Source organism: Rhipicephalus microplus, chromosome 3 (assembly GCF_043290135.1).
Source record: "Rhipicephalus microplus isolate Deutch F79 chromosome 3, USDA_Rmic, whole genome shotgun sequence".
In the NCBI taxonomy this organism is placed as follows: domain Eukaryota; kingdom Metazoa; phylum Arthropoda; class Arachnida; order Ixodida; family Ixodidae; genus Rhipicephalus; species Rhipicephalus microplus.
The window spans coordinates 44,103,818-44,131,149 of NC_134702.1; the positions used below are offsets into that span (position 1 = coordinate 44,103,818).

Here is a 27,332-nt window from a genome sequence, read left to right on the forward strand (position 1 = left end):
TGGTATGCGAGAAAGCAACACCTGCGCGGGCGTCGAAATCGGAAACTTGCGGCGGGATATGACGTGTTTGAGTTTCTTTTGCCGTGTAATTTACATCATATCCGTATGTAATTACGCTGAGTTGATGACGTCACCAAAAAGTGCGAAAGTTTGAAGTGTATTGTTTAATTTAATTTAAATGCTGACAGTGTTGCTGTGCGTTACGTACATGTGAAACAATAAATTATGAATTGTTTTTTGAGTACTTAACTTGAAGCTTTTGTGACAATTTAAGTGCGACAGCAAAAAACGTACTTTGCTAAAAAGTTGTTGTGGAAAAACACCTACAACAATTGCCGGGTATTTTGTACTCTACTAATGTTGCTAGCACAAAGAAATTAAAGAAAACGTGACCTGCAATACGTAAAAGTGTGAGTTGCTGCTAATCTTAAAGGCCAGCTTAAAACGCGCACGTTTTAAAACTAGCGTTGCTAGCGTGAAGTCACGGAGGAAGGAAAAAGGTACCTTTCCTTCCTCCGTGCGTGGAGTAATGATATAACATTACGTGGAGTAATGATACAACAAATCATCATCGCTCCACGTTTGTGCAGGGCGCTTCCCCCTCTTTTTTTTTATTTAATCTTTTCATTGAGACTCGCTGCGGCCATCTGCGGCGGTCTTTTTCGTTCGTTTGTAATTGTTTCTCGCAGAGTTTCTCGTGGAGCTCAAGCACCGCTATGATCTTGCCGGTGCTTGCGGGGGCAGTACTCTGTGTTCCCGTTCTTCTATATTCCTACAAAAAGATAAGGTGAGACTCTGAACTGCCTGAACTGAGCATAGAACTGAAAAATTGTTAGCGTCAGCTCGGAACGCCGGTGCCTGCCGCAAAGCCAAGCTTCGCGTTGGTCCCTTCGCCACGTGCTGTGCTTGCGCGCGCGCATTTCCTTTCGGGAATTTAACCGCGAGCGTGTGCGTGTTATTACGTGTCTTTACGTGCCTTCGTTTACCTCATTTACGAGCTATTCGCAGTGGGTGGACAGCTCGTCCAGAGTCGAGAGCTTCAGTTATGTGGCGTTCGCTAGTCGTGAGCGACGATGGGAGTTGCCGCTCTTAACCCTGTTGTTTCTTTTATACCCGCCTCGACAGTTTAAGCTTCGCCTGCGTTATTTACTAGGCAATCAAAGTCGCAGATTATTCGCGGTGCTCCTCGAGGTCCGAGCATCCGAAAGCCGCATTTGGAAGTCCGCGGCGCTTGTGGCTTCGTTCTTGATTTGCTTTAACAGAGGAGATGTTTTGTCCGCACAAAACTCGGCTGGTATGCACAACAAAAAGCAGGTGTGTACCAAGCAGCTCCTAGCATAGAATGGGAGTGAGGATGAGATGGGCTGGCGCTGGGTGAAGTGGGAAAGGGTGGGAGGGTAAACCATAGCATAATCATGTATGTGCGTACACTATATCATGACAATTAAGGGTTAGGAAAGGGAACTTAATGTGAAGAGACGGCAATGTGGAAATCAGAGAAGATGTTGATAGAGGTAGAGAGATAATGAAAGAAAGAAAGCAGATGAAAGAAGTCAATCTGTCTTTGCCAGGTGGTGGTGCTTGCTTTCTTGTCTGCTCAATCATTTTATTCAAGCTTTAATCAGATGACACAGGCGCGGAACTGGCTTTATTTGCATCTTTTTTCTTTTCCTTTTTTTCTTTGTGCGAACTGAATGTTATTATGGTGTCATTCTGCCATTTATGGAGATTCATTTTGTGTTCTCCAATTTCTCTTGCAGGCCTCTATTTTCTGTCAAGGTCAGCTGCTGGTTTTGTGGGCTGCAGACTGTTGTTCCTTACGGAAACATCAATTGCTGGGACTGTCCGAGCTGCGAGCAATACAATGGATTCAAGGCGGTATGTTGAAGTTGTGCTGTTGGAACGCTTCTTGCTTGAGTGTGCACTTCAGCCTTGAGGTGCATTAGTGCACATATTCAAATAAATGTCTGTGTTGAAAACTTAAGATTGAAATTGAAATATCGATGCATAGGGCTCGTGTAAACGTAACAGACTTAATCTTCATCCTTTTTATTGAACAGTTATCATTAATCCTTCTTTTGGGTATTGTAATATACATGAAGACAATCATTTTATGTAGCCAATAATCTGTTTTCTGGCTGGCACATAAGAACTGGTGTGATCATGGGGAAATGGAGTGGAATCCATTACATTTTGCATCTAACTTTACCAGGCAAGTTGATCCGTAAAAGTACTTTTTTATAATAATATAGTAATTGTTCTGGTTTTATGTTACAAACTGCAATGTTATTATGCGTGATACTGCATAGAAGGGCTCTGAAAATTTGGCTTCCTTTAACATGCTCCTCAATGCAAATGCGCGGGCCTCTAAAATATCACCTTCATTTAAATCCGGCCGCTGTGCCTGAAATTTGTTCTTTCAACCTTCAGATCGGCCTACAATTATGAGACTACCACAATGGGTCCTATTTGTGATATCACAAGACCAGAAATCTGATGGTGATCGGCCTAATAAGAGGGAATCCTACAACAGACTTTATATTGGGAAGTTTTATGAATGTCATTTATATTTTGTTTTTATAAGATATGGTTCTGGTGACTGTGATTGCTGACCTGTTGAAGCTTGTCAATTGTGATTGCGGAATTCAATTCCATTTGGCCTTTGTTGCAACTAAGAGTGCCCTGCGTGACTGGGTTATAACGCTTCACCTCGAGTAGCGCTAAACTGCCACAGTGCGCACATTACTATAAAAGGAAGCAACCTATCAGAGGCTGGTCTGCATTCTCACTTAATCTGTCTTCACCGCTTTCTATGTGTGCATACTAGTTTTGTAATTTTCTTGTTAATCACACTTGTAAAGCCCTAAGCCAGCATTTATAAGATTTTTTTTTGTTTGAATCTCTCATATTTATTTATGATTTTTCAGGATGGTGACTACAACAAGCCTATACCTGCACAATTCGATGAAGCCCTCAATTTCACAACGTCTAACTGCCAATCCGATTCCCCGCCTTCGTCCTTGAAACTGAAACCTGACAACCAGCTCTGTTCTGTGTGCAATTACCATCAGCTCATCAAGGTTCGTCTGCTGGCAAACTTCACTCCAACCGAGGAGGTACGTATGTGTGCCTTATGGATGTCCTCCACTGTCGTGTCCTGTTTGTCATTGTTGATTGCATTGGGGCAGTTTTAGACTCTAATGAGAGAGATAGAGTCAAACATATTGTAAATATATTAGTAAAAAAAATTGTCATTCTGTTTATTGGACCTTCTAGTCTAGAAATCCATTAGCTTTTTTCGCCGTCCAAGCTCGGTTAACTAGAGCTTGTTGCTATTGAAAGTCCGAGCTGGACAGGTTTGTCTCTTAATCCGCTATCGTCAAATTACGTTTTGCCAGTATTTTTGGATTCTGTTGATACATTCGGGTCATGTGGCATATAATGGCCATCTGGAGGTGTAAGACAAGAGCGACATTTCTTGAATTAGTAAAGTACCCTTTTGCAATACCAAAAGCACCAGCTTTGTAGTGTACTCTTGCTCTTAGTTAAAAGGACACCAGAGAGAAACAGTTACTTGTTTTAGATCGATAAACTAACTACCTTGAGAGCTATAACGACCAGCTAACAACATAAGTTTAATTGTCCTAAGTTGATTATTAGCGAGATTATCAAGGTTTAACTACGATTTTTAAACTTCACGCTAAAATCTCCGCGCATGACGGAACCAATTTCAAAACGAATTTTTTGTATTTTTGCGACATTGACTTGATTAAATTTTCTGAAACTTTGTGTGCTAGGTCTGGACACCCACAGATGCCAATGTACATCATTTTTACCAATTAGAAGCTACAAAGGACCCGGTAGACACCTTCAATATTTATTATGTGACAGTGTTTGTTGCGGAAATCTCAAGGTGGCGTCTCCATTCGCATTTTCTTTTCGCACATTTTCTCGCTTACCAGGCGTCGTGTTGCGGGGAGAGTGGTGTTTTCGGGATTGCGAAATCGTACTTTGCTAAAGCGCGATAAATCGTTTTGCTTTTTAAGATCCCCTTAAGAGGTAAAGCACTCTCGATGAACGAGAAAATGCACCGCAAAGAAAACACACGAGGCCATGCTGTCTTGAGGTTCCCGCACCAACTCGCTGCGACATTGTAGAGTTTTGAAGGCCTTTTCTGTAGGCTAAGGAACTATTTATTGGCAAAAATGAATGATGTTGTGTTCTGAGGGAGCCGAATGCGTAGTAACATAGGAAGATTTAGGAAATTTTTTTGAGCCAATATGACCAGAATAAAAACTGTTGAATAAATGTAGTATCACACAGTGCTGGAGCTTCATTCCTAAATTCAAAAATAAAAAGTTTGACTTATATCTTCTCATAATGGCCTTATGATCATTAAATTAGCTACAACAGATTTTTCAGAGAATAATTTACCAGTCGTAACTGTTCCTGTGGTTAATTTTAATGTCCCTTTAAGTTGGTTCTATAAAAAGTCAGTATTTGCGTATCTCTATGCGTTTTACCAGTCAGAAAATGCTGAAACATGGCCAGAATCTCTCGTGGCATGGCACGGTGTTCAAAATAATCACATAAAGGTTTTGAGTTTAGTTTATTTACCACGTACAGTTGTACAGTAAGTAGCTGGGACAGAAGAAAAAAAGCTGTATAAAGCAGCTTGACAAAGCCCCAAGGTAATGAATGAATACCTGGTTTCTGCAAATATTCGATTGCTTCAAATATTCAAACAAATATTGCTGTACTCGAATTTGCTTTGACTTGAATTTAAATTGTTGAAAATTTCAAAGTATTCGAAATGAACGAATAGGTTTTATTAGACCACATATAACCCCTTCTGCAAAGGTGATTTCACTGCAGCGGAAGAGTGCTAAGCCGCGAAAGAACCTTTTCAGGTTTATTTTAGCTTGCATGTAATTTTTTGTAAATGTGGTTTTACGGCGATGAAAAAGTGCTAAGCCATGAAAATACCTATTAAAAAAGTTCGAACTGCTTTGAAGCATTACCGCAAGATTAAATGAACATATTACCCTTGCATTGATTTACATTTTTAGTTTACAAGCTTGTTATGCCAGCTTATTTGCTCCAAGTATGGCAAATTTGAAAGCATAACGTAGTTTAAAGGTTATCATTTGCATTATACCAAAAGCCATATCCAGCTTCTATTCAACATTGTTTTTACATTTTTTGAACCAAAAAGAATAGCATTTGCACAGTATTGTGCAGGTTACTTTATTACCTAGACAAATATTTCCATTTTTTTTATAATGCTATGTGGTATATACTATTCAAATTCGATTTGCAATTATCCGGCTAAAATTACTATTTGCTTCAAATTCGCTTCAAACCTAAAATTCACTATCCGCATTAGTTTAATGAAAACACACCAACTAACCCAGTTCTCTCTTATTCTATGCGTAAAGCTTTCCTTACTTACAATGGCTGTGGTGTAATTTGGCTAGATATGTAAATGAATCGGCAGTGACATAATGTCACATATACGCTGCTGATCGCAAGTAAGCCTGATCGGAAACGAATTTCTCGGCAGTTATTGGCTCTAATTTAAAGCTTGCAGAAATGAGATACAATGTCTCCGCTGCTATTCAACGCTTGTTTACAAGAGATTTTCAGAGTGCTAGAAAGTGAAGAGATAAGAGTCAATAGAGAATATCTTATTAACCTACTCTTCGCTAGTGACATTGCCTTGCTGTACAACTTGGGATGAATTACAAAGCATGATTACTGAATTGAACAGGCAAAGTGGAATGGTAGGTTTGAAAGCTAATATGTTGAAAATTAACATCAAACAGTCTTTGTAGGTAACAGTGGTTTATTATAGGTAGTCACACACTGGAAGCAAAGTAGGAATATGTCTGTCATAAAACCTCGAGTAAACGTGCCTCCTATAGTGAAAAATTTAGAGGGGGTTGGGGGCTCGCTTGATTGCCCTATGAAATTCGAGATGGTGGCAAAAAGGCTTAAGAAGAATGCACACCTGGGCTTCTAATGGAATGCTTGATTGAGTATGCGTGCATTTACTGTTTTCACTGAACTAGAGGGAATCTTCGAGTTAAATTTTGTACATCTGATGTTAAAAGGGAAAAATTGGAGGTGTACGCAAAGGGCTCAACTTGAATTGAGGATGAAGCAATAAGTCATGAAACAAAAAAAGTGTTAAAGGCGTACTGACTCAAAATTTCGGGGCCGATAGCGTGCGGGATCAATTCTCATTAACATTCGTATATCATCTGCAAGATATCAACAGCGATTGTTGCTTGGAAGGTATTTTAAATTAATTTTGAAGTTTGCGTGAGCAACCAACTCCATAGTGCTATAGACACCATCGGAGGTGACCTCGAGGTGACCCCCTATTTCCCTCACCGTCTCACGTCACCACGCTGCGGTCAACAAAACAAGTTATCATGACGTCATAGCCGGCATTTTTTTTTTGCTGCGTTAGTTCCCAAAGCCTATATTTCTTGGCTGCTGGTTATGAGTGCGAGCCGTGGCGCACCCTTAGAAAGTTTTGTGTTTGGCGACATTCCAGTGCTGTTTTCTATTCGAAAGTAATTCTTGATGCGGATCATGCGGAAGTGCGTCATCGTTCTGTGTGCTGACATGGTCAAGAGTTGCACATGCTAGGTGGCGACAGTTGCACCCAGTTTTTGGAACTCTCTCAAACCGAAATGGAAACTGATCAATAATGAGGGGCCTGTAATTCGTTATCTATTGCGTGCTGCAGCAAACAATGTGTTGTGTCATGACTAACAGCCCTAGAGCAACGCATTGCAGCAGAGAAATGCGAGGCCAAAGTTTTTGTGTCAGTACCCTTTTAAGGGTATCCTTGAGGGACTCTAAGAGAGAAGTTGTGGGTCAGAGGATGGAGGCGAAAATGCTGTAGGCCCGTGTGCTCAGATTTGAGTGCACGTTAAAGAACCCCAGGTGGTCCAAATTTTCGGAGCCTTACACTTTGGCGTCTCTCATAATCATATGGTGGTCTTGAGACGCTAAACCCCACATATCAATCAATCAGTGTGGGTCAGGGAAAAAACAGGTGTTAAAGACATCTTAGTTAAAACCAAGAACAAATGGGCAGGGCATGTCGTGCAAAGGCAAGATAACTGCTTGTCACTAAAGTGTGGCATTATTATGGTAATATTGCTGTGCTGTAATGTCCATTGATGTGGTGCAGAACCATTTTGAAACCGAGATGGAGCAGTACCGACAGCACCTGGAAGACGTCTACGCACTGTGCCAGTCATGCGAGGCGCAGGTCAAAAGAACGCTGACCCTTCAGGACTCGCTGCTGCGGCCACACCTGGTTGGGCACATCCTGCCAGGCCATTGGAGAATTCTTGCACGCTACTGCCTGGTACGTGAGAGGCTTCCTCAGCTAGGGAAAATGCACGCAGTAATATATGGCAAACTAATGTAAAAATATACACGGTGGGGTATGACGTTATCACGCTTGGGAAACAGACACCGTGCACATCGCAGTGTAGCAAACCCATAGAGATTTATTGACTCTAAGCATGTGCGAATATTTAAGCGCTTCGAATATTCAAACGAATTCAACATTATTTGAATTTGCTTGCACACAAATTTTGATTATTCAAAATATCGAAGTATTTCAAGTGAATGATTATATGTATCAGTGCTTATAATGCCTCGTCAAGAGAGTTTCACTGTGGTTTGCAGGTGCCATTCCGTGAAACCATCGGATTAGGGGGAAATCCACATTGCGGCGAAGCCAGATTTTTTACTCAAATGCACGTGTTACCTGAACCACGATTATCTTTTGCACGTGCTTTACACGTGCACATTTGCACGTGCTTTGTACTAATTTTTAAAATTATTGTGCAGGTTAGTTTGGTCGTTGCAAATATGCCTATTTAAAATTATTCAGTAAAAATTTGCTTCGAACATGAAATTCTGCAAATTCGTATTGGTGCCTTTTGCATAGCAGTGAGCCCGCCGGTCAAATCATACAAATAGCACATCATACAAGTAATTATACAAGTAACAAGTCAAATAACACTGTAGAATGCCAATATAAGTATAACACAAGCAGGCAAAACATCGTAACACACAGTGTACTATAAACACTGCATCACAGACATTCAACTCGCTGCGGGAGTCTGCGTAAACTAGCCTCGTCATCGTTCTGGTGGACCTACCCATGAGAGCGGATCGTCGACGATCAGTGCCAAGCCCCTAAAAAATAAGCTCCACTTCTCATGACTCCGTATAACATCTCCAACGGCATGGCACCGTCGCGAGAGCAGAGCACCAACACTCACTTATGGTGACTATGCTAGATACCATGCCACTGCAGTGAAGCCAACCTGCAGAATGTGCAAGTACCATGAGACGAAAACCTTACGGAAAGCACGAGCTCAACCACAACACTAAATAGCACAAAGCCAGAAGAATCTCGTAAGGAAAATTAGGTTCCAGATTGCAAAGACATTGCAGTAGACTCTCAGTAAACAGAAATCTGTTTAACGGAACAGCTGCTTAAATGGAACAAATGCTTCTGACCAGATTGGTTTCGTTGTTGCATTGCATGTCCCTGTTTATCTTTCAGTAAGTGGAACTCCTGTTAAATGGAACACATTTTACTGGTCCCTTCAGGTTCCGTTTAATAAGAGTCTGCTGTACATGGAAGGAACTATGTAAGAGTTCCTTGACGTCACGGGAATTAACCCTGACCAACCTGCCTGTTCTTTTTTTTTTACAGCCGTGGAAGCAACGTCTGAGGCTCGCATTGTCCATCGCAGCGTCAGCCATGAGCGTTTCTGCCTCGACAATGTTGCTGTTGGCTTTGCTGGAGGGCAGTGCCGCGCTGACACAGTACCACACGAAGTTGGGCCTAGCTAGCGTGGTGGGGAATGTGCCGTCTTCGCAGCTACTGCAGCCTGCTGGTTTTGTATTGGCTGGAGGCTCGGTGCTCTTCGCAGGACGTCGGCGGTGAGTTCTTTAGCATGTTTGACGGGTTTAAAAGCTGCTTCTAGGGATATTTTCACTGGAGACTTCCTGGGGTGCTGCCATAGTCTTCTCTAGGCTGCTGTTAACATGCGTGACCCCCCAAAAGTGCACAGCTGAAGCTGCGACATCTGCTTTTGTTTTCCTGTGCAACAGCCAAACAAGGAGGAGATCCCCTGCTCCATTGGAAAGATCTGTATATGATACGCAATGAATCAGCTATTGCACCAGCTTGCCAGTGTTTCCCTTGAATATCTTTTCTTCTCTTGTTTTTTCTCGTATATTAGCCACACCTCCACAGAAGTGTCACCAAACGTAATATGCTCTTGGATGTGTTTCATTGCTGTAGTTCCTGAAAGTTCGTCCAAAGGCATGTTCATCACCTTTTCCGAACTCGGACTGCAGTTCCTTTGATGAGCGGCGTCGCCGTCAGTGGCGTAGCCGGTAGACATCAAAACATGAAATGAGAAAAAAATACCCCAGGCTGAATGTGATTTGAACTTAAGCCTTCTGCGTGGCAGTCTAGTATGCTACCACAGTGTCACACTGATGCTTGAAACTCATTTGCAAAAAGACACTACACAGGCGTTGTGTCGGGCGAGGGATCGCGTTAAGCTTTGTAATATAGTCTGGCAGACAAATACAATAATAACCAGTCGTCACACAATGCTTATTGTGCGACGAGTATGTGGTTTAATGCTTCTCATTCACTGCAAAGTGCTTAGTCATAGTTCTTCATCGTCATTGGCCACATGCAGCATCAACAATGTGCTCATAATATCTTACGAAGTTGTTGCGGGTACCTCGCTTATCCACAGAAAAATGAATAATGACATAGTGGGTGCTGTCCTACTTCCCCAAAATTACGATTTATGGTGTAGTCAATTACCTTGTGGAACGTCAAAACTTTTCACACTTGGTCTTGCCCCAACATGAAGCTGCGCTCAGAATTCGCACTAGCTAGTATTGTAACTGTCGGTGCATTTTTATTTGTATGCTGTTATTGTAAATCTTGGTGAACAAGGCACGTGTTTGTAAAACGTTGGATTTTGTGATTGAAAGACCCAGGGTATAATTCCAACATGTGCAAAACAGCAGTGCGTAGCTTTTTTATTTGATATTCCTTTGTGGCTGGAAGTAGACAGCATTTGGTGCCATTTGTAAATGCATTTCAATGTTAATATTTTCATGTTACATTTATTTTGACCTAACTGATACTTTTAAGCTCATGTGAGCACAGCCCAGAATTATGGCTGTATGAAAGCGAATGAATGACATTACCCCTACCCCCCCCCCTTTTTTTTTTTCAGTCTGGGCATTACAGCCCTTCTTCTCTGCTTCTTCTGGCTTCTAACGCTGTCCTGCAGCTACACTGCAATGGAAAACTGGCTAGGTTACGGTATCGTGGCATGGTGCCAGCTTGCTCTCTCCACTTCAACGGTCATCCTGGGTGCCTTCCACACATTCAACCTGCTCAAAAGCTACCTGCATGGCGGAGCCGTCAGGTAGGATTTATCTCTTTACACTAGTGTTCTCACACCACTTTTTTTTCCCTCTCATTTAGTACCCAAAGTACGTTCTCAGATTGACTGTGCCTCTTACAAATTCAGTTTATTGATTGATTGGCGGAATTTGTCGCACCAAAGAAATTTCGTAGTATGAAAAACGGCACCATGGAGAGTTCCATTTTACTCCGGAGGTTTTTTTTTTTTTTTCGTGCATCTAGATCTAAATGCATCAGCATTTTCATATCTTGCATCTATCTCAACATGGCCACCATGGCTGGGAGTCAAATCCACGACCTCTGGCTCAGTGGCATAACGCTGTGACTTCCAGCCCACCACACTATCACACTGCGCTGAAAGGGTACAAGCGGGGATATAGAATGACTGAGAGAGTCTGCAGGTAGAGCAATTACAACAGTAATACTTCGATGTACTTTTAAAGTACAGACTGTCCAGATTGTGTTCTACAGATTGTTGTACAGATTGTTGTTGTGTTGTAATCTGTACAGATTGTGTTGTCTGCTGTACTTTTAAAGCAAAACTCCTTGGAAAATATTCATAGCCTGCATTTTCCTACTCTCTGTGCCTCTGTCATCTGAGGGCTGTTGATACTCAGAAGCAGCCACTTTACTGCTACGTGAATGTAATGACTGCTCTGCTCCCCTTTGTGCTCTTATTTTGGCCTGGGAAACCTCCGAGTTCATTCACTTCTGAGCTTATTGTAATTACTGCATCAAAATGCTGTGACCGGTTGGGAGTTTTGGTCCGACAACTGTAAAATCTATGATGTGTATTGGAACAAATTGGAAAAATTGTACCTGCAATTTCGAAAACAACATGCGGCTTACAAGAAATGTTTGCTGGACGTTTCCCCGCTGCAGCTCCCCTCTGACCGAGGGGCAGGGCATGTGAAAAGGCTTGTCATTTTCGACAATCAACAACAGACAGTTATTGTTAAGTGAGCCAAGCAGAATAGCAGGCTTAAAAGAATAGCGGGATCGAAATGCGCATGCGCAGCACGCTAAACAACTTGTGGCGCTTACCATACTAACATTATTTTTAGATTTCCTTAAACCCTGCTATCACGCTAACCCTGAACTATAGCTGTCTAATCGCTGCGACATGCACTGGCAGCTCATTCCCCAACCAAACATTACTGGTTGGAGAGAACTCATGACCACTTGCGTTGTTAAAAGGGGGGGGGGGGAGGTACCATGTACTGCTATGGATTTTTATCAGCTGGTCCAATTAAATTGCATGTTTGATACACCTGTTATCACTAAGCAAAAAGGAAAAAAAGAGACCTAATAAGAGAATTTAATAAGGGTCAATAAGAGTTAATAAGAGAATTTAATAAAGGTCAGTGTGACAAAATTTGCAATATGTCTTGGCTGAAAAATATGATCACTGAAGCTCTCGACCTTGGTTTTCAAAGTAGACATTGCAGGCAAGAATTCCGCCAGCAGTGCAGGTGTGCAAATTGCTGGAGCCACAGGCAATCGAAGGTTTGCATACATCGCAAATTGCGCCAAACGGACCTTATTAAATTTTTTTATAATTTCAGAAAAAATGGGTAAATCATGACACACTGACGTATAGAGAAACATTTGATATGCTGCCCTCGTGTCATCACTGTGTTGCAGTGAAGCAAGTCTTGTTTTTTTTTGCAGGCGCAGGTTTCGCTTGACCACGAGACCGGCTTGTTTTGTTTCATTTTTTTTTTTTTTGTGCTGGAAGTCGTGGGGCTGGATTGCTTCAGCTGCCACTCATTAGTATCGCTAAGTTGCATTTCCATGTGGCTCTTAAAGGCCGTCTTTTCTGCAGATTTCTGTTGAAATCGAAATTGGAAATTAGCACACGTTTTCAAATTAACCACACAGATGCTGACCGTCACTTCAAATGATCCACTCAGACTTGCATTGCAAAATACGGGACCATAGAAACATTTCTAATTATGTGGAATCCCAAAATAACCAAGTTCAAATAAAAAGGTTTCACTGTAGTTAGCTCAATTCACAAAAAAACACCAATTTTATTGAAGAATAAGCTTGATTTAGATCACCTTAGCATTTGATTCCTTTCGTCTCGCATAGTAAATCGCATTCGTCATCGCAAACGCTCCATTGGCAAAAGCCTAGTGCTCTAGCCCTAAATGAAAGAACCCCCGGAAACGATAAATTGAATTCCATCCTTCGGAGTGGTTCATCCATAAGTGTTTTTCTTTGATTGGTAAACAATCTGCATGTTAAGAAGAAATGATGCAGGGCAAAGAGTAGCAGAACTACATGGTGAAGAACGAAGCTTTGCCAACGCTGTAGCAACGGATGTGCGTTTCGGAAAGCAACATAAACAATGCAAGAGATTGTAGTGAATGAGAGAGACGTCCTGGGGGCCAAAGTGATCGTCACTTTACAAGGTGAAGTTAAAGACAAAACGGGGCTGCAGTGTCCTCTGACCGTGCGTTCTCTTTCTCGCCCGCACCTCAAGCTCTTAGCATAGCTGCATGAGTGGTGAGGTAAAGACCAAGATCACGATGAGCGATGATGATGTCATGATGATTTCAAGCAAAACAATTCGCGAGACTCGGTGGCTGAAAATCGCCGCGGCACGAGGCCGCAACAAACGAGCCCGCCACCGATAACTCACCTTGATTTCCATAGCAAATGGCAACGGAGCCATCGATATTTCTAAATTCTCCGAGTATTTTGCAAGTATGCGAGTAGTGGGCACGCATTAATAATATTCCAAGGGTGAAAAAATGACGGCTTTTCGCGACACTTATGAGGCAAGCATCTTGCATTGCACACACCTTGCGCTCGCGTTTGCTGTCAGTACTCATGGTGGGCATCAAGGCGCTCACTATCGTGGAAAGCGTGGCCACTTTCGCGCAGGTTTTCCCATTTATTCATTATGGCATTGCAGAAGAATGTCTCTCTACGGTGTCTAAAAATCCTGCTCAAAGAACCAATGCGCTGGCCACGGGTGCTTTTGCCACCATAGGTGTCAAAGCAAGGAGTATCATGCTGTCTGCTATACGATTCTGAACGTTGCGTGCCCGCCGCACCACAAGTGGTGCTGCGCCCGGCTTTTAAAGTTCCCCTACAGGTCCCAGACAAAACGTATAGGGAAAGGTTCATAGCAGTGATCCACACCCCCACACCCCACTGATTTAATGTATGCGGCAGATTTTGCGTACATACCCCTCCCCGTGTACACGCTTATGGTTGCGTGTTGAATTCAAACATATGTCGTGGGAATCAACAAGTAACGTTAATCGTGCGCTGGCAAACGTGCCTTCATCTGAAGACTGGAGACTGCCCTGGCAACAATAATAAAAGCTCTATGTGCTTTCGTTCATAGTTGTGCAATATTCATACCGTATATACTCGTGTAAGGGCCGCACTTTTTTTTCGAAAATTTTGCTAGGTGCGGCCCTTACACGAATCAGGCCGATTTAGTACAGGCAGTACAGGCCAAAGGTCTGTACTGTTTATGCAACAGTAGCAGAGTGCAAGAGTCACAAATGACATGCCAGAAATGTTTTTATTCGGATTCCATTTCGCTGTCCTCGTTCTCGGAGGAGCTCGCCTCGGCGTCCGCGTCTTCCCAGAGACGGTCATCTTCGGTGCCGTTCATGGAGTTCGAAATTCCCGTTACCTTGAAGCTTTTAGCAACTACTTCTACTGACATGGCACGCCACGCATTCAAAATCCATTCACACACCTGTTGGAGCGACGCCCGCTTCAGCCGTCCTGTAGGGGTCTTCTCGTGGACGCCTCCAGCCATCCATTCAGAGTAACATCGGCGAAATTCCACTTTGAATGGTCTGTTGACGCATACGTCGAGCGGCTGCAGCACACTCGTCAGGCCACCGGGAATGACGGCCAAGTCCGTACGAGTTGCGGCAACTCGGTTCTTGACGCGGTCGGTCAAGTGGCCCCTAAAGCTGTCCAAAACAAGGAGGGCTTTCCGTTGTAACAGCCCTCCAGGTCTGTTTGCCCAGACGGTCTTAATCCAGTCAACGACCAGTTCCTCGGACATCCAGCCCTTCTCTTGCGCACGTACGACGATTCCCTGAGGGAACTTCTCTTTTGGGAGAGTCTTCCTTTTAAATACGACGTACGGCGGAAGCCTCCTGCCGTCTGCCGTGATGCACAACATCACAGTGCACCTTTGGCGTTCTGCACCAGTCGTGCGCACAGACACACTTTTCGCACCTTTTAAATCCACTGTGGTGCTTTCCGGTGCATCGAACCACACAGGTGTCTGGTCCGCATTCCCAATTTGGGACAGGTCGTATTCATGCTCCCTCCTGAGAGCATTCACGAAGCGATGAAACTTAATGACGTGGTCTTCGTACTCGCGCGGCAGTTTTTGGCAAATCGTCGTTCGGCGCCGAATAGAAAGCTGGTTACGGTTCATAAACCGCGTAGCCCAGCCCCGACTTGCCTTGAATTGTGCCGGGGGTATTTCCATGTGGCGAGCGATGCTGAGGGCTTTGACGCGTATCATGTCAGTCGATACGGCGTAGCCGTCCCTTCGTGTGTCGACGACGTAGTTGACGAGCTCGCTTTCGAGTTGCGGGTACTTGCACTTTTTCCCGCGAAACGCCTTTCGGCTCCTGTTAGTAGCGGCGAGGGCATCTTTCTGATTCATCCAGTAACGCACGCGCTTCTCATCGACGTCGTACTTTCGTCCAGCTTCCCGCTTCCCGTGCTCCTCGGCATAGTCAATCACTTGCAGCTTAAATGCTGCAGTGAATGATCTCAGATGCCGGCCCATCGTCCGTCACGTGCGCTGGCTTCTGCAGGGTTCACTACAACCAACAAAGTGACACCGACGACACCGATCTGAAGTCGCGCTGCCAACGTATCGACACGATGCTAGGAACGATGCCAACAAAGAGGCCGCACAAGGCAAATATGGCGGCGCGCTGTCAACAGCGTGGTCGGCGCGTCGGCGGAAGTAGAATAAAAGCGGAAAAGCGTGCAGCGCCATCTGGCTGTAAATGAACTAACTACACTTTTCTGGCGGGACATTTTGAACTTTTGTTTTTTTTTTTTTTCGAAATATCCGCTTTCAAAGTTGGGGTGCGGCCCTTACACGAGGGCGGCCCTTACACGAGTATATACGGTATTTTTGCTTTACAAAAAAATTTGGTTATTTCTAAGTTGTCCTTTATAATTGAGGGATTTCTTAATATCATAATAAAAATATCTTGAAGAATGGAAAAATTTATTGTTTCCGCTTCTTTGGCGCTTGTTTTGTGACGAGTATTTCCTTGTGTTGCTCAGTAGCATCTAGCAACACTGGTACATACTGTGCAACTACAGCACTTTACAGTGTCTCTATATTTATCTCTTTCACCGTCTCTTTAACCCAGAAAACTGGTTATTGGCAGAGGAAGCAGCCTGACATCTAGTCCCTGCTCCTCCAGTGCAGAAAGTCTGAGCTCGTCAACGTACCTGCCCAACTGGGAGGCAACACAGTGCAATAGCCGGGGCCAGTTCAGCTTCAGCGATAACCACAGCACTTGCAGCCGACAGACAAATACGGCCGCCAGTGACCTCTCCGACCGGATCACTGACGTGCACATCTCACCAGAGAGCGAGAGATCATGGACCACTAGTGAGCACGCTTTTTTGTGTGTAGCGTGCGTTTGCACCTCAATATCTGAAATAGCTTTAAAGGGGGCTTTGTGACACTTTTTGAGCATGGTCAGAAAACGCTGCTGATCAGTAGTCGAGGCTCCCAAGAAAATGCGAGCCAAATATTACAGCACAGCACGCGGCCTGGCATTCGCAATAAATTGTCAAAGTTAGCTAAAAATTGTTCTCTCCTCTCAGCAAAAGACCATACAAGCTCAAAAATCACTCGTCACAGCCATTGTATCGGCCACTGGTCGATTTGAGCATGGCGGGCTCGGTCATTGCTCAGGCCACCGCTTGAGGTCCTGTTTTGTCCAAAAGCGCAATCACACTAAAAAGCCACATATTTCAAGAAAAAAAAAAGAGAGAGAGAGAGAGAGATAAAGTGCTTAAAGTCACTAAGCGGGCGTGACATATTTTCTTTTCCCGAGTCATCCCTTCCCGCTTAGATTCCAATGCTTTCATCGGGACGAAAGGACAGAGAATGCGATTGCAGCGTGTGACAAATTTTTGTGACATTGCTCGTACTGGACAAAGTCTAAAAACTCTTGAGGTAATAAGCTTCTTTAGTGAATCCATTCCGTGGCAACTGGAAGAAGTGTTGCCTCTTTAAGGGCTCCTAGATGACCCAAAGGTTGAAAAAATTTAATGGTGTTAATATAGTTGCGCACGAATCTATTACGAACACATGACCATGAGAATTTTACAAAATGGGGCTATAACAGTGGAGTGACATGCGCTTGATGATCAACATGAGGTCCTTGCTCGTCTTGCTCCTTCTATTGTCTCACCTCTGCTCGTGGTCGAATGTCCCTCCTCACCATGCAAGGAGAATAAGCAGGGAGCGAGCAGGCAGACGAACAGGTTTTTTCTGTTGGTGGCATCAATGGCTTCCACTGGCGGCACCACAACCAACTTTGAGGATACTGACAAACCTGGAGGGGAGCAGAGGATTGTTATTATTTTTTATAATGTGGCAAATTAGCACGCATAGCTTGAAATGTTTGAAAAAATACAGGATGATGCTTGGGGCCCTTTAAACAGTGATGCACTTCTCTGCATTATGACTAACGTCTTATTTTTCACAGCTCTCTGGTTAATTCGTCTCTTAGCGTAATTTTAGAACTGCTGTTCAATACAGCAGATTGATATGAAATATATGCTTGATAAGGGTCTCTTCTCAGACATGGGCACTAGTCCTCCGGATGTTTAAAACTCTGCTCTACAATGAAGTTGGCGCGGAGGATACGGTTCGATAAACACTCATCAATTCATGCTTCGTGGGACCAGCAAAAGTGTTTTTATATGGATGTAAAGTTACGAAAAAACCCAAGAAAGCGGATGATGAAATGCTGCGATAGCATGACCCAATTTGGCAAAGAGCTTTACTACACTCGTTTGCTGATTAAATGATGTATATAATATTATAGCTGTTGCTTTTGTTAAGATCTACAATTGATAAGCACTTGCAACCTGTGGAGAATCTTCCAAAAAGCCGGCTCTTGGCAAGGCTTTCCTCGTGGGGTTTTTGCCTTGTGAATTTTCGCTGTGTAGAAGCATCTGCGATGGGGAAGCATCGCAAGTTTTTCTTTAAACCCATAGGTTTTTAATGCGAAATCTCAAGCAAGCATCCACCCCCCATACACACACACCTACAGCGAAAGATAATCCGACAGGTTTGGAGAGGGCTTGGCTCGGACGCAGATCTGAATTCAAAATGGCAGCAGAAGAGCCACAGAGAGTAAACAGCTCACACCCATGCTTCCAGTGGAATGCTTTATTGGGTGCGCACGCATCCACTGTTATTTGCCCTCGTTTAGGGAGAATACAGAGAGTGAGTGAAACATTGAAAATGGCGGAAGGGGACGGGTGCTCTTGCGCAGTCATCCGCGCATATTTAATATCTCCCGGAGCCCTCCACTACGGCGTCTCTCATAATCAAATAGTGGTTTTGGGACGTTAAACCCCACAAATCAATCAATATTTAATATCTCACGAGAAAGGCAAGGGGGGTGGCTTGCTCGGGATTTAGGGGCTGTTGAAAAAAAAAGGCTTTGCGTTACAATTGCCAAGTCACTGACCACCTATATAAGCCTAAAAAAAAAGGAAGGTAAAATTTTTCCCCTCATTACATGCAATGAACTCTCAGTAAGTGAAAATATTTTTTAAATGGAATTGCTCCTTAAAATGAAATTGCCTGCGATATGATTGGTTTTATATCTCAGTACTGTGCCTCGGTTCATATCTCATCGAATGGAGCGCCTTTAAGTGGAACATACCTTCCTGAACCCTTCAGGTTTCAATTAACGAAAGTTTATTGTATTTTCTTCACATTAGCCAGGGGCCAGACTCGGTCATTGAAAGGCGTTGCTTTCATAGGTTTGTTTTTTAATGCCATTAGTTCCTCACTTATCTGCATAATCGTGATCTTTCTCTCTCTCTCTTTGTCCTCTGTTATGAATTTAACACAGGCACGTGGTCCAAGCCTACAAGTCTGCAAGAAATCTCCCAAGAAGCTGCTTCGGCCAGCTGCACCAATTTGGCCGATGGCTTCGGCAACAACACACGCCCATCGTCGATATTGTGGCCCGCTAGGTTGCACTTTCAGCAGGGCTCACCATGGATGACCGGTGGCATGTGGGCCATGGGCGGAACGCGCACCTCCTCCAACACCAATGTCTTGTGGGGAGTACGGCAGAGTTTCGGATTGCTCACCCCACCTCCATCTCTGGCGGGGTCTGTCAAACACAGCTCCAGTGGGTCCATCGGTGAGTCGCACGCTGAACACCTTGAAAGATGTCCATTTACAGTAAACTCCAAACAATTTTAAAAAATGACGGGACCTCAGAATCGTGTTCGAATTATCAGAAGCGTGATTCTCAAAAGTTTTCATAAATATGACTCACGGCGACATACCAGTTAGTATTGGGATGACTGTTTCCTAGTGCCACAACAACATCGCAGTCAGCTCTGCATGATTACCATTAATGTTTTTGCTCATTAGTGATCATACTCGTGCTCGTTACTGTAAGTTGTGTGCTCGCAGCTTTAAATAAGGCATGAAATTCTGTCCCACATTCTGTCCTGTAAAAGCTTGTAACCCCTTTCCATTCACAAGATGGTTTCCCGCATAACTATGATGTACTGCGGCAAAACCAGCTTTAGGAAGCCTTTATTTTATGATTCTCATTCATAAACCGGTTTCTTTAATGTACTGCGGTAAAAGTGGCTTCAGAAAGTGGTAAATCAAGGCCAGACCACATCTTTTTTTTTTTCTTTCTGATTCATGCAATTGTTAGTGTGCTCAGGTATAATAAATTCTAAAATTTAATGTGTCATACTACTCACATCTTCTACGCTACTGCTATTCAAACCTTGTCACTACTCGAAGTTGCTCCTCCAAATTAAATGAGGTGACATTCACACATGCCTCGTTCTAATTTTTCAAAATGTTACGCTAGTTAGTCGGGTCATTAAAAAATGCTCAATCTTTTTTTTTATAATTCGTAATATCTACTGTTTGTGCTATTTCAATTCAAAGTTATTCATCCAAATAACTACGCACTTCGAATACGCTTCGAACCTCACATTTTGCCATTTGCCCGTCCCTACAGTTTATCAAAAGTTCTCGGTTCTACCTGTCACGGTGGTTACGTTGCGGTTAAAAAGATGCATGCAAGTGCTAGAATGCACAGCCATTTTGTTCCAGTGCCCTGGCCACTGTAAAATCTTTATTGAGAGAGAGACATTGTATCTAAGGATGCCGTCGTATGCATGAGACAGCCATCCACATAATATCACGAAAGAGTATAAATACATTGAATATTGCTGTTAGACCATGTGGCCTTGTTTCTTGTTTTACCTTTAGTTGGCATGGCATGTGCATCGCGTTCGCCATATATATTTTCGTACACAGTAAGAATGGTGTTGTGAGTTGAAGCACCTGTATGGCTCGTCTTCCTTCCATATGTTTCAGTGCTGTGGCACTCCAGTTTCCTGATGATAAAATGTCAACTAATGCTTCTGTGGGGGCCAGGTGACACAACTTCATGACAGTTTGTGCTGCTGGGAACGGAACCGACGAAAAGACCATTGAAAAAATGCACAGTGACCTTGCTTGTCCTTTTTCCTATCGTCTGTTCCTGACAGCACAAAGTCGTGAAAATGTCAAATGTCCACCTTACCCAAACGTTGACTCTGCGCTTCTGAGCTTCTGAGCTGTTGTATCCCCATGAGAGTGTCGTGGCCCACGGCTGGCCGGCAGAGAGGCCTAATGTTGAAAAGGCACACCGAGCATTGAGACGAGGCGCAGCATCTGGGAAAGACTGGGGAGTGTGTCCAAAGCGTTTATTGCATTGCGTTTTAAGGAAAGGGGGCAAAGGGCGATTGGTCGATACAGAGGGGTGTGACGCTGGTCACATGACGTATGCAGTCACGCCTCGTTGCCTACAAGGATTCAAAAAAAGCACAAGACATTGGTGACGTAGCTCCATCTTGTGACGCTGACCACTAACACAAACACACCGGTTTGTTTACATAGCACCAGGGGTTGACACAACACATCAAATCATGAGAGGCTTCACAGACTCGCTCATTTCCTTCCCATTTATTTTTCTCTCTTTCTACAACATAGCAGGTGCAGCTGACCGTAAGCAGAAGAAGGGAGAGTGGTGTTTTTTCAAGCAAAGAGACGCCTTCTTCTCATCGTCACCCGACGACACCCACATACCCGAAATGAGGACACCAACTCCTGCCGAAAACCAGCAAGCGAAAACATTGTTCAGCATGCACCGTTCATTGCCCGGCAGTCACATAATCAATGACGCTTCAACGCTGCGGCACCGTGGAAGGGTCAGCAGGGAGACTGCACCCAGCCCCGTCCTAAACACTCGCGGCAGAGCCTATGCAAAGTCCTCTGTCAGCGAAACGTCACTGGTGACGGACAAGGTCTCCGGCTGTGAAGCCACGCCAGCAGGTATGTGACATCAAGGAAACACCCTGCTTTTCTTTTTTATCCTGTGGTTTATGGTAAATTTAGCAAAATTGTGGCAGCTCTTCTATTTCGTTACAGTAAAAACTCAAGCGCAGCTAAATGTGTGCATAACAAATACATTCAAACCTGGATATAACGACCCTGTATGTAATGACTTATCGGTTATAACAAAGTGAAAAATAGCTTTGTTGTAAATAGAATGTTAAGAATATATGTTTAGAACAAATTTGTGAATATAACTAAGTACTTTCATGGCAGATCTGACATTGTTGTACTATAACAAGGTGCGAGTGTATCTGGAAAATCATGAAATAGTTTGACAAAAGTAATATTTGTCAGTGAAATTGTGCTAGAGCAGGGGTTGTTGAGCCTTCTGGCTTTGGGGAAACACAGGGGCTTTTCCAGAGTGCTGGCAAAGACCCAAAGTTCGGAGTATAATCGGAGGGGTGATAGGTAGGTGATGATGCTTCAGGGTGTGTGAAACCACAGTATTGGGCACCACCGCATTGGCCTATTATCATTGATGTCGAAGGTCATCGCTGTTGATGTGGACCTTCTGATAATTCATAGACTTGCATAATAGCCACAATAAATGGAGGATTGGGGCACTGTATGGGGGAGCAAGCCCTTCAGAGCCTACAAAATGGACCAGTAACACTGAGCAAGCCCTGGAACATTAATTGCAGCATGTTTTTGAAAACTAGTTATTTGTACCTCTTGTACATAGCGTCATGAGATGAGCTTCTCATCATTTGGTCACTCAAAATATTGCAACATTTTCACAGCCGCTTGACTTTGTGGTTCCATTGGCGGCTTGAGTGAGGTCTTTTTGCAAGTTTTAGTACCTTATGTCAAGTAGCCACAGTGGTGCGCATAATCATCAGAATCGATTCTGTAGCCTGACGTTACGCTAGTGTCAATGTCAGTAGGCACATAACGGAAAAATTGTTTTTAATATAGGAATAAAATACCTCATCAGTATTTCCTGAGCTTCACGCTTACTCGCTGCCATCTGTTTATTCGGGAGATTCGTATTGCAGATTAGAGTCAGTGTCAAAAATTGGTGTAGGTACCCCTCCAAGTTCCTTGGTAATCGGAATTCACCCATATTGTCTGTAAATGCCAGCCCAGGGGTACAGCCCACTGCGGGGCTTTGCTTCACAGAGCACCATCGATATGCAGTTCTTTTGTATAATTCCAAAGGCCGTCGGCACAGCCAAACTCTACTCGCCATGGTAACTTAGCATGTGGGGTGTCGCGTCACTAAGCTTGAGAGCGCGGATTCGATACCCAGCCATGACAGCTGTGCTTTGACGGGGGCGAGACGCGAGGAATAGTCGTGCTTAGATTTAGACATGCGTTGAAGAACTCCTGGTGTTTAAAATTTATGCAAAGTTCCCCACTGCCATGCGCCTCATCTTGCTGCTGCTCATAATCACATCATGGATGTGACACATTAAATCCCGACAATTATTGTTGTTACTACGAGCCAACTTTCTTGGCTCTAATTTAACAGCCACGTGTCTCCCTGTGACATGAAAACCGTGCTTTTCTTTCTGTCCCTACAGCTTCCAACGTGCACCTAGCCAAGCGGCCTTTTTCAACGCTCACCTACTTCTGTCTGGTTCTAAGCGTGGTGCTCAACATCTCGCTGTGTGCCTACTTTGTTTTCTCGTCTCGTCTAGCCTCCATAAGGCAGTGAATTAAGGGGTGACGAGCTGGCACAGCGCCCACATTCTGGGCGTGTGCACCTGACCATGACATTTCTTGATGACTTTGCCTTGTTGCATTTTCGTACATATTATAGGCAAGGAACATGCACATCACGAGAAGTACACAAGCGCCAACGTAGGGAAAGTGTAGCGCACGCTAATAACCTAGAACTGGCGTTTGGTGGATGCGTGAAAGATGTATTTTTTGTATGCGTGTGAAACCAACCGTGCAGCGAGTGGTAAAGTTTAGCTTGCTCTTTCTAGTGTACATACGTACCACCGTGAGCATTGAAAGTGCTCACACTTTTTGCATTAGTCGTTGTTGCCGTAGACAGGCCTAATATCTGGCAGCTATTCCTCGACTGTGCTGAACATGAGACTGCCATCCTTTTTTACTGAACCGGACGATATACTTCAATCATAGCACTTTGACAATTGTTGCATCAAAAAGCTTTTTGATTAACGCTAGTCTACAGTAGTGCCCATGGGTAAGCCGAAACAGCTTTGGAGGTTATCAAATTTTGTTGCTGAAACTGGCAAAAAGTGTTTCGATGCATAGTGACACCGCAAAGCTCTGCCTTTTCAGAGACGAACGAAGTGTCTAATGAATTACGTACCCACTACTTCAGATGGTTTTACACTTCACTACAACCCAAATGTCTCTCTTTTTGTTTGTGGACCGCACTTAGTTCCATCCACATTTGTTGTTGCATCACCTTTTTATTATACATTAGACATTGTAACATACTTCAGACGAACCTCCACTCGAGCGCTATTACTGTTATTGTACTTATGACTGTTATTTTTTATTTAGTGAGAAGCTCCTACGTTGCCTGTACATTCATATAGTGTAATATAAATAGTGTTGTGTTGTCGACTTTCCTAGGCTTTTGTTGCAGTGTCATGCACTGATGAAATTTCGTGTGCAAAATAGCGGCTATAAGCACTTGGCTAATGATTGTTTTCAGCATATTAATGAACTTAATTTCACATCAATGAGCCAAATATATGACTAGTGCACATCTACTTTACATAGAAGTGCGAGTAGAACAAAGGCATGAGCACTTCGTAGATTGGTACTTGCCAGTAACCTGCATTTCGCATTTTCGCTGCCATTCTGACATTGGGTCCAGTTTTAAGGGACCTAGCAGCTTAAAGTGCCGCAGTGTTATTTATGTTAACATTGTTTTTTTTTATTCACAAGACCTCATCTCTTGTGTTTGTTTCTCACAGCAGTTTTCGTGAAGTATACATCCAACTGCCTACAACACGAGGGGCTCGTAAATCATGCTTGTTTTCAGTGTACTAATGAACTTAATTTCACATAAATTAGCCAAATATATCACTAATGCTCATCTGCTTTACGCCGAAGTGCAAGCATGAGCACTTCGTAGATTGGTATTTGCCAGTAACCTGCATTTCGCATTTTCGCTGCCATTCTGACATTGGGTCCAGTTTTAAAGGACCTAGCAGCTTAAAGTGCCGCAGTGTTATTAATGTTAACATTGTTTTTTTTTTATTCACGAGACCTCATCTCTTGTGTTTGTTTCTCACAGCAGTTTTCGTGAAGTATACATCCAACTGCCTACAACACGAGGGGCTGGTAAATCATGCTTGTTTTCAGTGTACTAATGAACTTAATTTCACATAAATTAGCCAAATATATGACTAATGCTCATCTGCTTTACGCCGAAGTGCGAGCATGAGCACTTCGTAGATTGGCACTTGCCAGTAACCTGCATTTCACATTTTCGCTGCCATTCTGACATTGGGTCCAGTTTTAAGTGACCTAGCAGCTTAAAGTGCCGCAGTGTTATTAATGTTAACATTGTTTCTTTTTTGTTTATTCACGAGACCTCATCTGTTGTGTGTTTCTCACAGCAGTTTTATTTATTTTTTTATTTATTTATTGATTCCTCAAAGGTCCCATAGGGACATTACGTGAGGGGTGGGCATGACACGACACTTGAAAGAAGGGTAACAACATGGTAACGGCAACAGACTATGTACAGAAGTTATGGCGGCACTTCTATATAAGGGGTGCGGCACAATACTAGAAAGGAGGGTTACAATATTGTAGCGACAGCAACAGAATGGGTACATTAATTATGGGGGCACTACAATGGCGTGTTTGAAACGAGATTGGTCCATGATGGTAGCAACTTCAGCAGGTAGGTCATTCCACTCTCTGGATGTGCGTATGAAAAATGATTGTTGGAATGTATTAGTATGGGCACGTTCCGGATAGACTGCGTTGGCGTGGCTAGTACGGGAAATACGGTGGGCTAGTCGGATGTACTGATTTCTGAGTTGTTGCGAGTGGAAGAATTTGTGGTAAAAACACAGTCGAGCTATTTTGCGGCGAGATTGAAGTGAAGGAAGGTTAAGGTCTGCTTTTAATGCTGAAACACTTGAATAATAAGAGTAATCAGACAAAACAAATAGAGCCGCGCAATTTTGGACAGATTTCAGGGTGTTGATCAAATAAGTTTGGTAAGGATCGAAGATAGCGTTTGCATATTCTAATTTGGGCCGCACGAAAGTTTCGTATGCAAGTAATTTTATTAAGGGAGGGGTTAGGCCAAGATTACGGCGCAGGTAGCCAAGAGCACGGTTAGCTGAGTTCGTTATGTGGTTAATGTGACAAGACCAGTTTAAGTCGTGGGATATATGGACACCTAAGTATTTAACCGAGTCTGCAGAATCAATAGCAATATTGTTAATAGTATACTTAGGCTGCACAAAATTGTGGCGGCGGTGGAGAGAAACGTGCACAGTCTTTTGGACATTTAACGACATCAGCCAGTTATTGCACCAAACCTGTACGCGAGATAAGTCTTCTTGTAGCGCGGATATGTCACAGGTGCTACTTATAGAGCGATAAATGACGCAGTCGTCTGCGAAAAGACGGACGTTCGATGTAAGATATGTGGGGAGATCATTTATATATATGAGAAAAAGAAGTGGCCCCAGAACGGTTCCTTGTGGAACACCGGAGAGCACGTGCGTGAGTGATGATGTATGCGAATTGACGTGGACAAATTGCTGGCGGTCATTTAGAAATGCGCTTATCCAGTTCAACACAAATGGGTCCAGATTAAGGCGAGACAATTTTAGCAGTAGGCGATTGTGTGGGACTTTATCAAATGCTTTTTCAAAATCAATAAATATTGCATCAGTTGGAATGTTGCGGTCTAGGCATGAATGTACGTCATGAAGAAACATGGAAAGCTGAGTGTCACAGGAATGATCTTTACGGAAACCATGCTGATTAGGATTGAAGAAATTAACGGAATGCAAGAATTTGGCAATGTGCGAATACAATACATGTTCCATGATTTTAGAGCAGTTTTCGTAAAGCATACATCACACTGCCTACAACACGAGAAGCTGGGAAATCATGCTTGTTTATATGTACGCACTTCAAGTTATACAAGGCATAGTGTAAACCAGATGCTGAAACTGTCACCAACAGTTCCTTTTGTCTCGTGCGTTGTTATCTTATTTTTATGTTACAAAGACTACTATGCATTCTTCCTTCTTATTTTAAATCTCTTTTCGCATCTGCGTCCTTCATAAGGCGTATTTGTAGCTCAAGCTAAATGGTTTTGTGCGTAGTGTGGAATTTGGAGTTTTCGCGCGGTTCCGGGAACTTCTTTCCGGCTTGCTCTATGATGTCTCTATGGCTGTAAAAGCTGCTCACTGTAAATGTTGTTTTGTTTCGCTTTGGTATCAGACAACTCGGCGGTCTGCATGTTATACTGTGTAATAACCAAAGCAATGCTTGGAATACTATTCCATGTTGTGTAGGAGAAAGAGTGAACAGTGTCAGTTTTACTGGAATTAGGGTTAAGGTGTTCCAGCGTGAAAAGAAAGAAAAAAAAGACTTGTTTAGGCCAAGTGAACTAAACTTGTGGTATTTCCTATTTAAATAGTACTAGTAAGGTGAATCTTGGGTTGTGGCTTGGCACAGGGTGCTGTGTATTTTTGTGTATAAATGAAAGCTAATTTGTCTGCATATGGTTAACCTTGCCACACTAAGGTCACGCTTTTCTTGGAACGGTTGTGATGGAAAGGAAGTTAGTCTGCTGTGCAGCATCGTGGTTTATTGGCAATTTTTTTTCGGGTATCACCATTATTACATTCTGTTGCATGGAAATATATATAGTTACAAGCACGTAATGTAAAAAAAAAACATTATGCGAAGCTGCTGTTTTTAGCGACACAATTTGTTAAAACGAAAATTGAAGAAAACTGTGCTATGTGTGTGAATCTTTTTTTTTTAATTGTCTTCAATAAATGTGTCAGACGTATGTTGCAGTTGAAGAATCTATCAGGCATACCAGTATTAGTGTGCTTCCATGTTTAGAAAAGAGTGCTCTGGTTCCATATGCTATCATGATTAAACATGCCTTTGTGTCTAAAGGATTGCATAGAGCAGTGATTCTCAGTCATGGATGTGTCGCGGACCCCT

At 43.2% G+C, this 27,332-nt stretch overlaps 1 protein-coding gene across 1 annotated transcript; it reads left to right on the top strand.

The window, feature by feature from the left end:
• Positions 1 to 642: 642 nt before the first annotated feature.
• Positions 643 to 27,286, top strand: LOC119161621 (uncharacterized). Its single transcript, XM_037414194.2, has 10 exons — positions 643 to 787; positions 1,761 to 1,878; positions 2,928 to 3,116; positions 7,208 to 7,387; positions 8,756 to 8,985; positions 10,311 to 10,505; positions 15,889 to 16,133; positions 18,625 to 18,921; positions 20,787 to 21,128; positions 22,715 to 27,286. Exons 1-10 carry the CDS (start codon positions 717 to 719, stop codon positions 22,846 to 22,848), a joined length of 2,001 nt encoding a protein of 666 aa, XP_037270091.2. The 5' UTR covers positions 643 to 716; the 3' UTR covers positions 22,849 to 27,286.
• The last annotated feature ends 46 nt before the right edge of the window (positions 27,287 to 27,332 follow it).

Bases quoted from the DNA above. Each gene is read 5' to 3' on its own strand.
- LOC119161621 (XM_037414194.2), top strand. From the start codon at position 717: ATGATCTTGCCGGTGCTTGCGGGGGCAGTACTCTGTGTTCCCGTTCTT. The intron at 8,986-10,310 runs GTGAGTTCTTTA...TTTTTTTTTCAG, and splicing joins CTCTTCGCAGGACGTCGGCG to TCTGGGCATTACAGCCCTTC. The intron at 10,506-15,888 runs GTAGGATTTATC...TCTTTAACCCAG, and splicing joins CTGCATGGCGGAGCCGTCAG to AAAACTGGTTATTGGCAGAG.